The following is a 12,602-nucleotide window of genomic DNA, read 5'->3' on the forward strand; positions in this document are numbered from 1 at the left end:
AGCACCGCACCCTAGAGTCGGACACGACTGGTTGGGGACACCTTTACCTTTACGATGGTCATCAGTGGTAGCATGGTATTCCAATGAGTGGTGCTCACTGGAACAGCCTAGTGACAGTCTCTATCAAGTCTACCTATTCACATCAATTACATGTGAATTGTGGGATTAGTTTAGTTCAAGCAATCTGCAAAACCAGCTCCATACAGGCAGCTGGGCACGGTGTGGGGGGGAGGGGGCAGAATCCAGGTACTTTAGGACTAGATCTACAGAGTCATGGGATGCGCGTGCACACACACACACACTCTTCACATCACTACAGTAACCATAGATCCAGATTAGCAACTATGATCAGACCACCTCCACTCTGCAGCAAAGGTTTTCCTGCATCAAGCCTGCCCATGGAAGTACAAACCTCCAACTGCCATTTAATCACTTTGAATGTGGTTAACAGAATGCTTGAGGAACTGAAGAGCTGATCCAAGCATGGCCTTTTGCTAGGCTGTGTTTATTCTGCTTCTTAGGAAGACCACAGTACCCCTTGCAAAAGGGATAGAACAGCAGCAGCCAGTCTGTTTTCAGCTTTATGGAGCCTTAGCAATTCAACTTAGTGGCAGAGGCAGTCCTTGAGACAACATGGTGTGTTACAAGTCAAACTAGCACTTCTTACTTCTTCCCTTTCATTCTAACTGCAGGGTGCCTGCAGCAAGACAATACTTCTCTTTTTAAAATTTATTTATAACATTTACTCCACTCTAGCCAAAAAGGGTTCCTGAGCAGCTTACATACAATTAACGAAGCAAGACTGTCCCTACCCCCAGCTTACTATCTAAAAAGACATGACACAAAAGGAAGAGGGGGTGGAGATGGAAGAAAAAGAAAGCAAGCTCAAGGCACCGATTCTTAAAGTTAAATAGCTCTTATAATGAAGGACCAGAATGGAAACATTTCAGGGAGGGGGGCCAGCTGGTCTTTCCACAGAGGTGATGGAGTAGCCCTGCTTCCCATCTCTTTCTCTGCTGCAACCTGGAAGAATCTGAATTTTTAATGTCCTGATAGTCCCTGAACACAATGGCATGGAGCCTAAGTTGCTCATCTGTTCACATAAGGGAGGAAGCAATTTCTGCCAACTCATCTATCTGCAGCTCCACCTAATACCGTATCTCACCATCACTCCCAACATACCTCCAGCCCATAGGAGCAGATTTTCAAGGGGGAGGTGGAAAAAAGCCCTATTCCGTGAAAGTAAATGCTTGTTGATTCAAGCCATTGTGAGCTTGTGCAAATCATCTAGAAAGTGATAGCCCACCCTTGGCTGAGCAGAGGGCGCCACTCCCACCAGATGTTTAGGCTTCGTTTCTATCTCCAGCGGATGGCATCTGTTCCTCTAGTCGCCCATGCAATAGCTACATCCTCTCCAAAGCTTACCCAAGGGGCAGAAGCCAATTACATAGACACCCCCCTTCTCAAGCAAAACAGATTTGTTACGTACTCCCTGACAGCAATGGCGAAGAGAACTGCATGGTCGCTCCATTCCCCATTTTCTTGCATGCACCACTTCCACATCACACTTAGTTGTCTGGCTTTTCTTCCAAGGCATCTAGGAATTTCATCTTTATGTAGGGGCTTGGGGGGGGGGTAGATTCTAATTTTCCACACAAAACTAAAGGGCAGGCACAGTAGTTAATCTTGTTTAGTGACTGTATATTCTTTTGGGAGCAGGAAAAAGCTCTTCCCTTCTCTGCCCCCGCCATCCCTGGCCAGCCCCTAAATGAAGTGGTTCTTGGGGATTATGTTAATTTTGGATACCGATTGCCATATTCTTATTTCAAAATAACTTCAGCAGGATCAGAGACATCAGGCAAGTACCATCAAGCTTATTTTAATCACCACTTTTATTGAAGCATAAACACAAGGATGCCCTATTCAAAACTTCCATTCAAGCTAACTTCTACAGACAACTATTTTTGGGAGACTTGTGTAGCCCAGCTCTCCTAAAGAGCACTAAATGGGGAAGATTCATCACAAATAATCCCTTCACATTAGACCAGGTGCCTTCAGGAGGACACAGCAGTCGAGCAAGACAAGAAGCCTAGTGCTGCTTGGCGAAGAAAATCTTGCTGTCTTTCACTGTGGGCTTGATGGTGTCACAGCCAGGACGCCAGCCAGCTGGGCACACTGTAGCAAGAACAAGGGGGAATGTTAGAACAAGTGAGGAAATCGGGGGGGGGGGAGTAGAATGTCTCAAAACTACAGAGCAAGCAAACGTAGGGCAACATGACCCTCAAATCAGCAAAAGGTACCTTTGGATACATCATGTATTAAAAAAGGACAGAACTGGCTACTTGAACTAACAGCAAGGTAGGGAGGAGCCTAAGCAAAGTGCCAGGAACTCATCACTAGTAGCCCAGCCCAACAGACTCCTTCCCTCGGTGTTCCTCTTGAGTTATTCTACAGATAAAGACATGTTGTTAGTGCAGTATTTGGAGTACTTGCCACAGATGACAAAAGGCTTAATGCTTCTTGGAATGCAGTTTGTTACCCCCACCCTTCTTTAGTTGGAGATAAGAGTCCTGCTACATCAGAGCAACGGTACGTCTAGTGCCAGGGTAGGCAACATGGAGCCGTGGGCACCAACATGCCCCCCAAACACCTTTCTTGGTGCCCGCCACTGTTCTTTTTCAATTTAACACATTTTCTAACCAGCTGCTCAAACTGAGTGTGAAGTAAGGTGTCTGTTGGTGCCAAAAACCACAGGTTCAAAGGAGTGGTTTAGCAAGTTGGGGTTCAGACCCCACCCTGCCTTGTACTTAAGTCTTTTGGGCAGGTTACTTGTCCTTTGCCACGCTTCTCATGGCAGCCCTTTTGTGGCAGTACCCAGGACAGTTTCTCAAATTGCCAGATGTGCCCGTGGCCCCAAAAGGTTGCCTATCCCTGATCTATTCCAATAATCTGTTTCCCAGTGTGGCCAGCCAGATGTTTCCAGAAAGGCAAACGCCTTACACTGCTACTGCTCAACCCTCTCCCCTTCCCCCAGCAGTGACTGGTATCTAGTGACAGCCTGCCTCTGAACATCTGCCCATCATCTAGTAGATTTTATAGATCATTGCACTCTTTAGGCACCATTCTGCCCCTCCCTATCTCAACCAGACTCTCCCAACTCATACTGCGATGTGCCAGAGGCACTTTGTGGAAGCTGTCACAAAGCCTAACACCTATCGGCCAAAGTAATGACTTGATGTTGCCGGATGTCCATGAACGTTGTGTTGGGATTGGTGGGATTGCTCAGCCATCCAGTGTGTTAGGGACAGTACTGGTTGAAGCAAGTGTCAATTTGGCTGAGGAATGCTACGAGGCTGTAAGGTCAGAAGGATCTGCGTAGGCAGAGAAAGAGATTCTTGGAGGTACGGAAGCTAAGGAGTGAAAAGCCAAGAGGAAGAGGGTAGCACATGGGAGTGGACTGGCAAAAGCAAACAAACATGAAGGCCTGAGGAGGAAAGCATGGAACAATGGTCAGGATGGATTAATTAAAGGCAAAGTCCCCACAAAACTTGAGGCCAGGAGAAGCTGTTGATGTGGGGGACGGAGCAGAAAGAAGAGGAAAAAGTGTTGGGCAGGGAATCTGGCTTAGAGATGAGATTACCTAGAGGCAATAGGCACCTGTGTTTGAATGCGTAAGGAAACAGTGGGTGGGCGCATGCAGCAACGAGTTAGAACAGGGGTGGGGAATCTTTCAGCCTGAGAGCCAATTCAGTTTCAGAGAAGTCCGCAGGGGCTACATTCCAGTGTGGGAGGGGGACCATTACATGATCAGTGGGTGGAGCCAGGGGAAGAGGCATGGCCATCTGAGGACACCTGGAGGGCTGGATTGAGACCCTGGAGAGCCAGATCTGGCCCCTGGGGCCTGAGGTTCCCCACCCCTGAGTTAGAGAAGCAGGGATGAGGCAAAAATATCATTGGGCCATCAAGTGGAACAGGCTGCATAAACAGAGAAGCAGGAAGACAGGTGGGCAAAGAAAACTGGATTACTGTGGGCTAGAGAGCCCAAACAGCATATGTTAGCCAAGTTTACATCTGGAGAGGCTCCTGTAAAGGCTCCTTGGAGTTGTGTTAAAAGCATCTTCTAGGTGTAGCTTGTATCCCACGACGACTCTGTGATAGGGCACAGTCCGTATCTTGTAGAATTCCCTTCTACACACCTCACTAGACCACCTTCCCCAAGCTGGTACCCTCCAGATGTGTTGGACTATCACTCCCATAAGTCTTAGACAGCATGGCTAATAGACAGGAATGATAGGAGTTGTAGTACAAAGCATCTAGAGGCACCTGCTTGGGGAAAGCTTCACTTGACATTGAGGCCCTCTCAAGGGTAGAAGTGGACAGTCTGAGGGGGAGAAGGTGAGTTTAATTTGAACAGCAGCCAAACAAGAAGAGGCAAACACTAGGCTGGGTTGTTCCAGTGAAGCCAGTTCTTCTGGAGAACCTAGCAAGAGGCATCAGGCTTTGCTTTAGCATATGTTCCTCCTAGCTTTGTGGTTTGTTATATTGGGCTAAGGCAATTTATCGTAGAACCTCCTTGCCCCAGAGGGCAAGGTTTTGTTGCCTGTGCACATTCTTCTTCACTACTGACCCCCTCAGTTTGGGCTACCAGACACCTTAGACGTAGAAGCTCTTGGCTCCTGGTGAGTGGAGCTTTTCTTCAAAATCAGCATGTCTCCCTTTGGGGGAAGACAGCGCTGGAGTATATGCATCACACCTTCAACTTCTTTAATATACCACGGCCTCCCTTAACCCCCAAGAATGCTTGGACAGTTGCCTGATTTTTTTACACAGCAATTTGCACTCTAGATTTGTCTTCCAAATTAGAGGGGACATTTCATTCCGTTTAACTTGTATTTAGCTGAACCTTCAATTATATTTGTTTCTCCATATGCCGTCATTGGATCCACAAATCAAGGCTGCTGCGTCAATTTAATAGTCATTTCATGTTCTTTCTTGAAGCCCTCTCCAGGATATGGCATGAAGAATGAAAGGGCGTCAACTGTGCCATGGATAGCACTAAGCAAAAGAGCTTTCAGAAGTGCTGCTAACCCATACATCTGGGAAAAATCACATGGGACAGAGGGCTCTCCTGCAAGGCAACCTCTCAAGTTAAAGCCATGCGCAAGGTACCCAATAACCTTCATTACAAAGGGCCTTTTGTACCGTACTGCCCACAGGCATGGCCAGACCCATCTTTGCCCCCTTAAGAAGGACAGGGCACAGCAGAGCAATCGTGGGCCTACAATCATTTCTAGAGCAATCCTGGCCCACCTGTCTGTGTTCACTCCACTAACCCACACCCTACCCCTTACCTTCACCATGTTCATCTGTGAATTGGAAGGCCTGAACCAGGCGTAGTGTCTCATCCACAGAACGCCCCACAGGCAAGTCATTCACTGTTATCTGCCGCAAGATACCTTTAGTGTCGATGATGAACAAGCCTCTGTGAGGAAGAAGGGCAATGATTTTACATTTACCAAGATGGACGCTCCATAAAAAAGGACAGGGTCACGGCAGAGAAGGGGAAGCCTACCTAGCACTGGAACCCCTGTCCAGCCCCTACCACCTTTATCAGGACCACCAACTAGTGCCAGGACCAAAGCTGGATTGTGGGACTTTTGAACTTTCTCACATACAGACGCTGCAAATGAGAGAGCTAAACTAGGAGGCCGAGGCAAGGACAAGTGGTCTCCATAGGTTCTTCTAGTTAGAGCAGCCACCGTTCTATTCAGGATAGGGGCCCATGTCCATACATGCCAAGGGCCACGTCTCCATACCCCAGTTAGTGTAGGAAAGCATTTTTGTATCTTCCCGGTCAGGTTACTGCTGCTTGGATTACATGGACCCTTTCGGATAAGCCAAAGTGATGACCGGGATGGGTATCAGGCAGCCCTGCAGCATCAGGGAAGACTGACCCGTCAACCAGTCACATGACTTAGAGCACTGGAGTCAGGGGCTAACTGGGACTTTTGAGTCAGCCATGCTGAGGCTTTGCTACTAAAAGTAAATGGGGTTGACGCCTGCCAAGGTGCTACTGTCCACAGGCCCTTAAAGTCACATCCAGAATTAAGGTCAGTCGGTAACACCTCCATACCTGCATGCAATGCCATCCTCCTCCTTGAGGACTCCATAGTCCTTGCAAATACTGTGGTTGACATCTGCCACAAGTGGGATATTTGTGGGACCCAAGCCCCCTTCCTTTCTTGGGGTATTGATCCTACAAGGAAACTATCATTAATATCTGCAACATTACTACATTTATCACCTAGATTACCTGCAAGCCACTACTCTACCCACTTCAGATTTAGAAATGGTTGAACTAGTTAACCAAGAATGTAACACCAAGTAGATCTCCCTAGCTTTTTGCTGGATGGCTCAGCATGGGACATCCAGACCAAAGCTATGTCTGGAAACTCGGCAAGCCAACATCCTCCTCACTAGAAATTTACATTCTCAAGGGAACTGCAGGCACTCTCAGGGTAGCAACAACCTGTTTCTCTGACCCAAGAAGGAGTGGATTGCTCTGGTCACCCACTTGGTGCTCAAAGCCTATCAGGCCCCAACTGCCGTCTGCCGAGGGAGGTGGTTAATAAAGCTCTAGCAAAGGCCAGGCTTTCCTAGATAAGGCTGGTAGAGCCCTCCACACCCTTCAGTCAGTTAACGACTGCCTAATGCAGTGCTGGCACTATAGCCACAGACAATTCTTGTGACATGTGTCAACTCTAGCCCACTGTCCACCCACCTGAGCTATTATTGTGCACTATACTCCAGTTGATGGATCTCAGGGTTCTAGTAAAACACAAAGCAGAACATGCAAACCTGAAATCCACCCATCCCGCTTCTAAATGCAGGTAGAGATCTCCAGGTGAACTAGACCAAGTCAAAGCATGCTCTTCAGATGTGCCGTTATTTCTTTCACTCAGTTTCCTATTACCAGCCAGGCTTTAGCATGAGCCTGCACTAGTACTTGAACACTGGGATACTCACCAGGCTAAGTGGGTGAACTGAGAGTCGACAGAGGCAGCAATAACCTCACAGTTGATGTTGTGGAACTCCTCGACTCGATCGCTGAAAGCTACGATCTCTGTGGGGCAGACGAAGGTGAAGTCCAGCGGATAGAAGAAGAGAACCACATATTTGCCTGTGTAAAAGGAAGGCCACGCATCAGCAAAAGCATCACAACAGCTAGAGACCTAGTACTTGATCCAGAAGCCCTGGCTGCTCAACTTCTCTCGGGTAGTATTCCTATTCAAGTTTATGTTAAAAAAAAGGGGGCAGAGAGAGGAGACCTAGAGTTACAAGCACAAACTCAAGACGTTTTGTGCCTCAACCAGAGGTGGGCAACTTGTGTCCCACCAGACGTTTTGGCCTACAACTCCTATCTGCCCTAGCCTCAATGATGAGGGATTATGGGAGTCGCAGGCCAACAACATCTAGAGGGCCGCAAGTTGCCCACCTCTGGCCTAGACTATGCCAAACAGTCACCCTTCCTTTGGGGAGGAAAAAAAAGTATAACAGATAACAGAAGAGAAACTGAGAATAAGGCACCATGGTTAGTAGCCAATGTTAGTCCTATGCAGAGTAGAGCCACTGAAATGATTGAGACTTAAGTTAGTCACAACTTAAGTGCCATTATTGTTAATGGCTCTACTCTACATAGGACTAAACACTGGATATTACCCCATGAGCCTTACGGCCATCTGTTCCATAACCACTGGGCCCAGTAATTCAGGGGCTAGTGATCACCTCTTGATGTAGACTTACTTGGGTCTCTTCCTTGATGCTTTTGTGCTCCCAAACTAGGGCACAACAAGAAGAAAGCTCTTAGCTGCTCCATACATGGCCTCTTTACCACGGTGGGCTTGGGGAACCCTTTCAATTTAGGTATTTATATCATAACTTTTCTGTGAGCCCAAGGTAGGTTACAATACCAATAAACTCTCTGAACAAGCAATTACAGAGAAACAGAATCAGTAGTATCTCTTACCTTTGTAATCTGACAACTTTATTTCCTTAATGGCTCCATCCACCACTGCTGTGGCATGGAAGTCTGGAACTGGCTTCCCAATATAAACTTTACCAGAGGCCATTTTCTGAAATAAGAACAGTGCAAGGCTTAAGTTGGCTACTGGACTCAACCTCTGGAACAAACACAGTACAGAATAGGTACCATTTTCTTCCTTTGGGAGATTTAAAAGGAGGTGACACCATTTTGTCTTCGAACTCCCCCCAACCTTTGCAGCTTCCAGCCAGTTAGAAGTCCTAACCTCAGAGAAACAGCAGCATCTTCCAATCCTGCACGGTACTGTGCAGATGGAGCTCCAGTCACATAAGTCAGTCTGATGAATGGCAGAATGCAATACTTTTCAACTTGAAGCAATCCCTGAAGAACACAAGATCAGGCAGCCATGTGCCCTCATTCCTTTGAGGAAGAATGCAGGAAGTGTGTTGGTTCAAGTGGTCATTTCCATCTTGGAAATTATAAGGAGAAACATCTTAGCATAAGCAAGTGGTATCAAACCACTAGATAGTAGTAGACATTCCACCCACTTTTTAACCTAATTCAATTTAAATTAGACAAGCAGTTTCTCCAGTATATCCATTACAGAAAGTCAGGAGGTGGTTGTATAGTGCAGCCTTTCCCAACCTGGTGCCCTCTAGATCTGTTGGGACTAGAGCTCCCATCATTCCCAACTTGCATGCCCAATGACTGTGTTGGTTGGGGGTGATGGGAGCTGTTGTCCAACAGATCTGGAGGGCACCAGGTTGGGGAACGATGGCATAGTGCATTCACCACCTTTCTGAACGCTGCTTCCCATTGCTTGGCAAAAGGGGTTGTAGAAAAGTGTGTTCTTGTTGGCACATTTGGTGTCAGCTGAGATCTGATGGGAGTTTCCTCTCCCTCATCTTAGGCCATACTGGCTGGGGCTGATGGAGCCTGAAACACCCTGAGGGTCACAGGTTGGGGATGGCTGCTTTACAGAGTTTATCCCATTATGCCCATTCACTTCAATACCTTGCTAATGTGGGCTTGACGGCTTTTCACATAAGCCAAGCCTCATTACTTCACAAGTTCCTCAAGGCTCCCCTTGCCTTTTGGCAAAAGACCAATATTTGGGGGGCGTGTATGGGCGCAGCAATGTAGATACAGTTTTTACCACAATAAACCTGTGCTGCTTCCAAGAAGCAGCATGTTTGGACATGAAGATTAATACTAGGAAATTAAAAGACAGAAGTAGAACCAAACTGCAACAAGGACTTCTCGCATACCGTAGGACGCTGCTATACCTGGCTTCATAGCAACATCAGTGATAGACATGAATGGATATGGATCTATTAATAAGTAGTGCTCTCTGGCTAGGCTAGAGACAAATGCAGTTTGTTTTCCACATCCACCACCAGAGATAGTATTTCAACAGAATGTAAGCCAGGCCAAGCAAAGACTAGAAGGGCACAAGCTTTAAGAGCAGACAAGTGGTTCATTCTCTTTGTCCTGAAGTTCAGCTCAGCTCAAGATAGACCTGTGCTGCAAGGAGGGACAGTGGCCAGGGTGAAGCCAAGCATATTTATACCCCACTTTCCAGCCAAAGTTGGCTCCTAAAGCAGTTTACAATTCAAGTTTATCAGAAGATACATATGCCTTCTCCTATGCTGTATGTACAATACAGAGAAGAGGATGGATGTTTGCCTGCTTGGCTAGTCAATTCCTTCTATGCATTTTAACTAAAGCCAATTGCTGAATCTTAAAAAAAGCCTCAATCAGTATTCTGGCCACTACAAAAAAAACTGTCCAGCTCCAAATTGGGCTGTACAGATGATCTTCCTTGAGAGGGACCAGTAGCTGTTAGGTGGGATGTTTCAGATTTACCAATAGACTGCATATTTAAGATGGTGGCACTGTTTCCGTAATATACTTTGGCTAACTATATTGGCTAACTGCAGGGAATCTCCTATGTAGTCACTACCAATGGGCTTCCACAAACATTGCTCACCAGTTACTAGGATGAGCCAATAGAGCACCCACCTTCTCCGACTAGTGTATGCATTTGCCACCCTTGTTCTAGTGACATGTGACAGAGGAGAAAGAAGAATTGTATCACCCACATAAGTACTTATGCAGAAGCCTCACTTGGTAGAAGCCAAGCCCCTTCAGTTTATGATCTCTTTAAGAGAACACAGTTTTAACTTCCTTAGACAAGAGACAGTCCAAGACAACTGACAGGAATGAGTTTTTGCACCAGCCAAGAAACTTTATCCGAGTTGCCCAGAACAGCATGAGGCATTACAGAATGGGTAGCCAGCCTTGAGTTAGGTGATTAATATCTCTATTAATATCTATAGAATGAGTGGAAGTGTGGACAAGGCAAAACCCTTGTTTGGGTAATCAGATCTGTAGTTACAGGTGCAGCCATTTAGAATAAACCCTTCAGTCTGTAGTCTTGATCCATCTACCTCCTCTGGTCTCACGTTCTCAATTAGAAGGACAAGACTAAAGAGCTGGATGCCCTCAGGAGTCACAATGCACACCAGATGCTTTTATGTTTCCTCCATATGTGAGCTACTTGAGACATATGTTCCCAGAAGACTTCATTTCATTTGTCTAGCCTAAAAACCTACTACTTTTCATCATGCTGTAATTCCTTCTCTCTCTACTAACCCCACTTTGGAATACCTAAGCCCCGCTTTTTTCTTTCTTTGTTTGTTTCTTCCCCCCCCCCCTTTTTCAAGCAAGAGCTCCACAATTTTAAACTCTATTCTCACTAGACTTAAGGGCTTAGATCGGCTCTGGTGAAGTCCTACAACAGCCGATTTGGCCTGCACTAAGCAAGGCTAGAAACAGTATTCAAGCCGAGGCCAGGCTAGACGGCTTCACACAGCTTTGCAGGATATTTGGGGGGCGGGAGGGGGGAGGAGAGAAGAAAGAAGAGAATTAGTGGAAGAAAGGTGGCGCCGAACGAACCCTGGAGTGGAATTCCAGGGGCAAACAGAGGCAGACATGATGCTTCCCCTCCCCACCCCACCCCCTTCCCCCTGTACCGCTTGGAACACAAAGGAGAGCCCTGCTATTCAACACGCCGAGGACACAGTGGGCGGCATTCGGAGAGCCTTCGAGAGGGACGCAGCTTTTGAAGAGATTAGAGGATAGCCGATGAGAAGCGCTCTTTGCGCCCCTGCCTCAGTCCTGCGCAAGCCCCCTCCCGTCCCCACTGTACGCCTTTAAAACAAAGGCCTAAGAGGTACAGATACCGAGACCAGGAACCAGAATCCCTTCAGCGCCATAGATACTACAGCGCCAATTCCAGCCAGAAAGGGGACCCTTCGGCGCTGCTCTTGCCGGCGAAAGGCTGGAGCCGGGGGGATGAAAGCGCTCGAGGCCCGCGGCCCCGGACTCCACGCCCGAAGCCCCTACCTCTGGGTCCGCGCACAGCCGTCAGCAAACAGGACCACCCAAACCACGCGACGTCGGGCGCGGGAGGAGGCGTGGCACTGGCCAAAGGCGCCGCAGCCGCTGCGGGGCTTTATAGCCGGCATGCTGGAAGTGGGCTGGGTTAGGATGCGTGAGGGCGGTGCGTAATCTGGGCGCTGCCTCTGGTAACGCGTGGGCGCGCCTGGCCCTTTTTCGCGCTCGTTCTCCCGCTGGGCTCCAAAGGCAGTATTTGACTCGGGAACAAAGGCGTCCCGCTCCCAGAATATGATAATGCCTGCAAGGCGAGAACCCCCACCGCGATTTGCTATCTCCCCCCCCCTTCTTGACTGGATCCCTGTTTCTTTAACAGCAACACAAGGGGCAGACAATCAACAGGTTACACTTTTTCCTTTACCAGGACCATAACAGGCAGGAATCCAACAGGCGAGCCTCCTAACACTGAATCTGCATGCCATGGGGAAACTGCACCTGTTGGAGTTCTGCTTCTTGCACAGAGGGGCAGGATCTTTGCCAGAAAAAAAAGGGGGGGGCAAGCAACCGTACGTGGAAATCATTGATACTCCTGCGGACTTTTGTTTGCGAGTCGTGCACGCACACAGGCAACTTCTCCCTTGATTCCCCGTGGACGCTTCGTGTTAACTTGGCCGCCCGCGGAGCTTTGTGGTCCGCTGTCGCTGTAAGCTCAGAGCGATGGAGAGAGAAGTCATAGCTCGGAGGTCGAGCACATGCTTTGCATGAAAAAGGGACTGGGTTAAATCCCTTGCTTGCATCTTCAGCTAACAGCTAACACCAATAAACTCGTGAAAAACTCCGCCAGCCAAAGCGGACAACTTTGGGTCCAGGTGGGTCAATAGTCGGATTCAGTTTCCTTACAGAGGGCATGATGACCCTCCAGCGACAGAAAGTCTACCGCCAGAAGCGCTTCCAAAGTCGAGAATAAAAACCAGGAGCCGTGGTTAATTTCTCGCCCAATCACCCTGTTCTAATTACTAACAGGATCTCCCGCAGGGCTTTTACAGAAGTTGGAACGCATTTCTACAGCCGCTCATCCGTACGCTCACATCGCGAACTACAATTCCCAGAAGGCCGCGCGCTCCGAGTGCTTCCCCCATTTCCTGTGCTGGGTTTCTCCGCT

General features: G+C 48.0%; 1 protein-coding gene across 5 annotated transcripts; it reads right to left on the reverse strand.

The window, feature by feature from the left end:
* Nucleotides 1-1,874: 1,874 nt before the first annotated feature.
* On the reverse strand, nt 1,875-11,532 carry PRDX2 (peroxiredoxin 2). Of its 5 annotated transcripts, none has more exons than XM_084838572.1 (7): nt 11,450-11,532; nt 8,307-8,461; nt 8,027-8,132; nt 7,027-7,180; nt 6,134-6,256; nt 5,352-5,482; nt 1,875-2,175 (listed from the first exon to the last, which is right to left on the reverse strand). In XM_084838572.1, exons 3-7 carry the CDS (start codon nt 8,127-8,129, stop codon nt 2,090-2,092), a joined length of 597 nt encoding a protein of 198 aa, XP_084694698.1. In that variant the 5' UTR covers nt 8,130-8,132; nt 8,307-8,461; nt 11,450-11,532; the 3' UTR covers nt 1,875-2,089. The 5 variants fall into 5 exon arrangements, with proteins under 5 accessions (XP_084694698.1, XP_084694696.1, XP_084694699.1 ...); XM_084838570.1 differs by having other exon boundaries at nt 8,307-8,510; XM_084838573.1 differs by having other exon boundaries at nt 11,287-11,532.
* Nucleotides 11,533-12,602: the final 1,070 nt, after the last annotated feature.

Source organism: Heloderma suspectum, chromosome 2, assembly GCF_057233095.1.
Source record: "Heloderma suspectum isolate Gila_16-S chromosome 2, 16-S_ref, whole genome shotgun sequence".
In the NCBI taxonomy this organism is placed as follows: Eukaryota; Metazoa; Chordata; class Lepidosauria; order Squamata; family Helodermatidae; genus Heloderma; species Heloderma suspectum.

Bases quoted from the DNA above. Each gene is read 5' to 3' on its own strand.
- PRDX2 (XM_084838569.1), bottom strand. From the start codon at position 8,129: ATGGCCTCTGGTAAAGTTTATATTGGGAAGCCAGTTCCAGACTTCCAT. The intron at 6,257-7,026 runs GTGAGTATCCCA...GTTTCCTTGTAG, and splicing joins CAGTTCACCCACTTAGCCTG to GATCAATACCCCAAGAAAGG. The intron at 2,176-5,351 runs GTAAGGGGTAGG...TTCTTGCTACAG, and splicing joins CACAGATGAACATGGTGAAG to TGTGCCCAGCTGGCTGGCGT.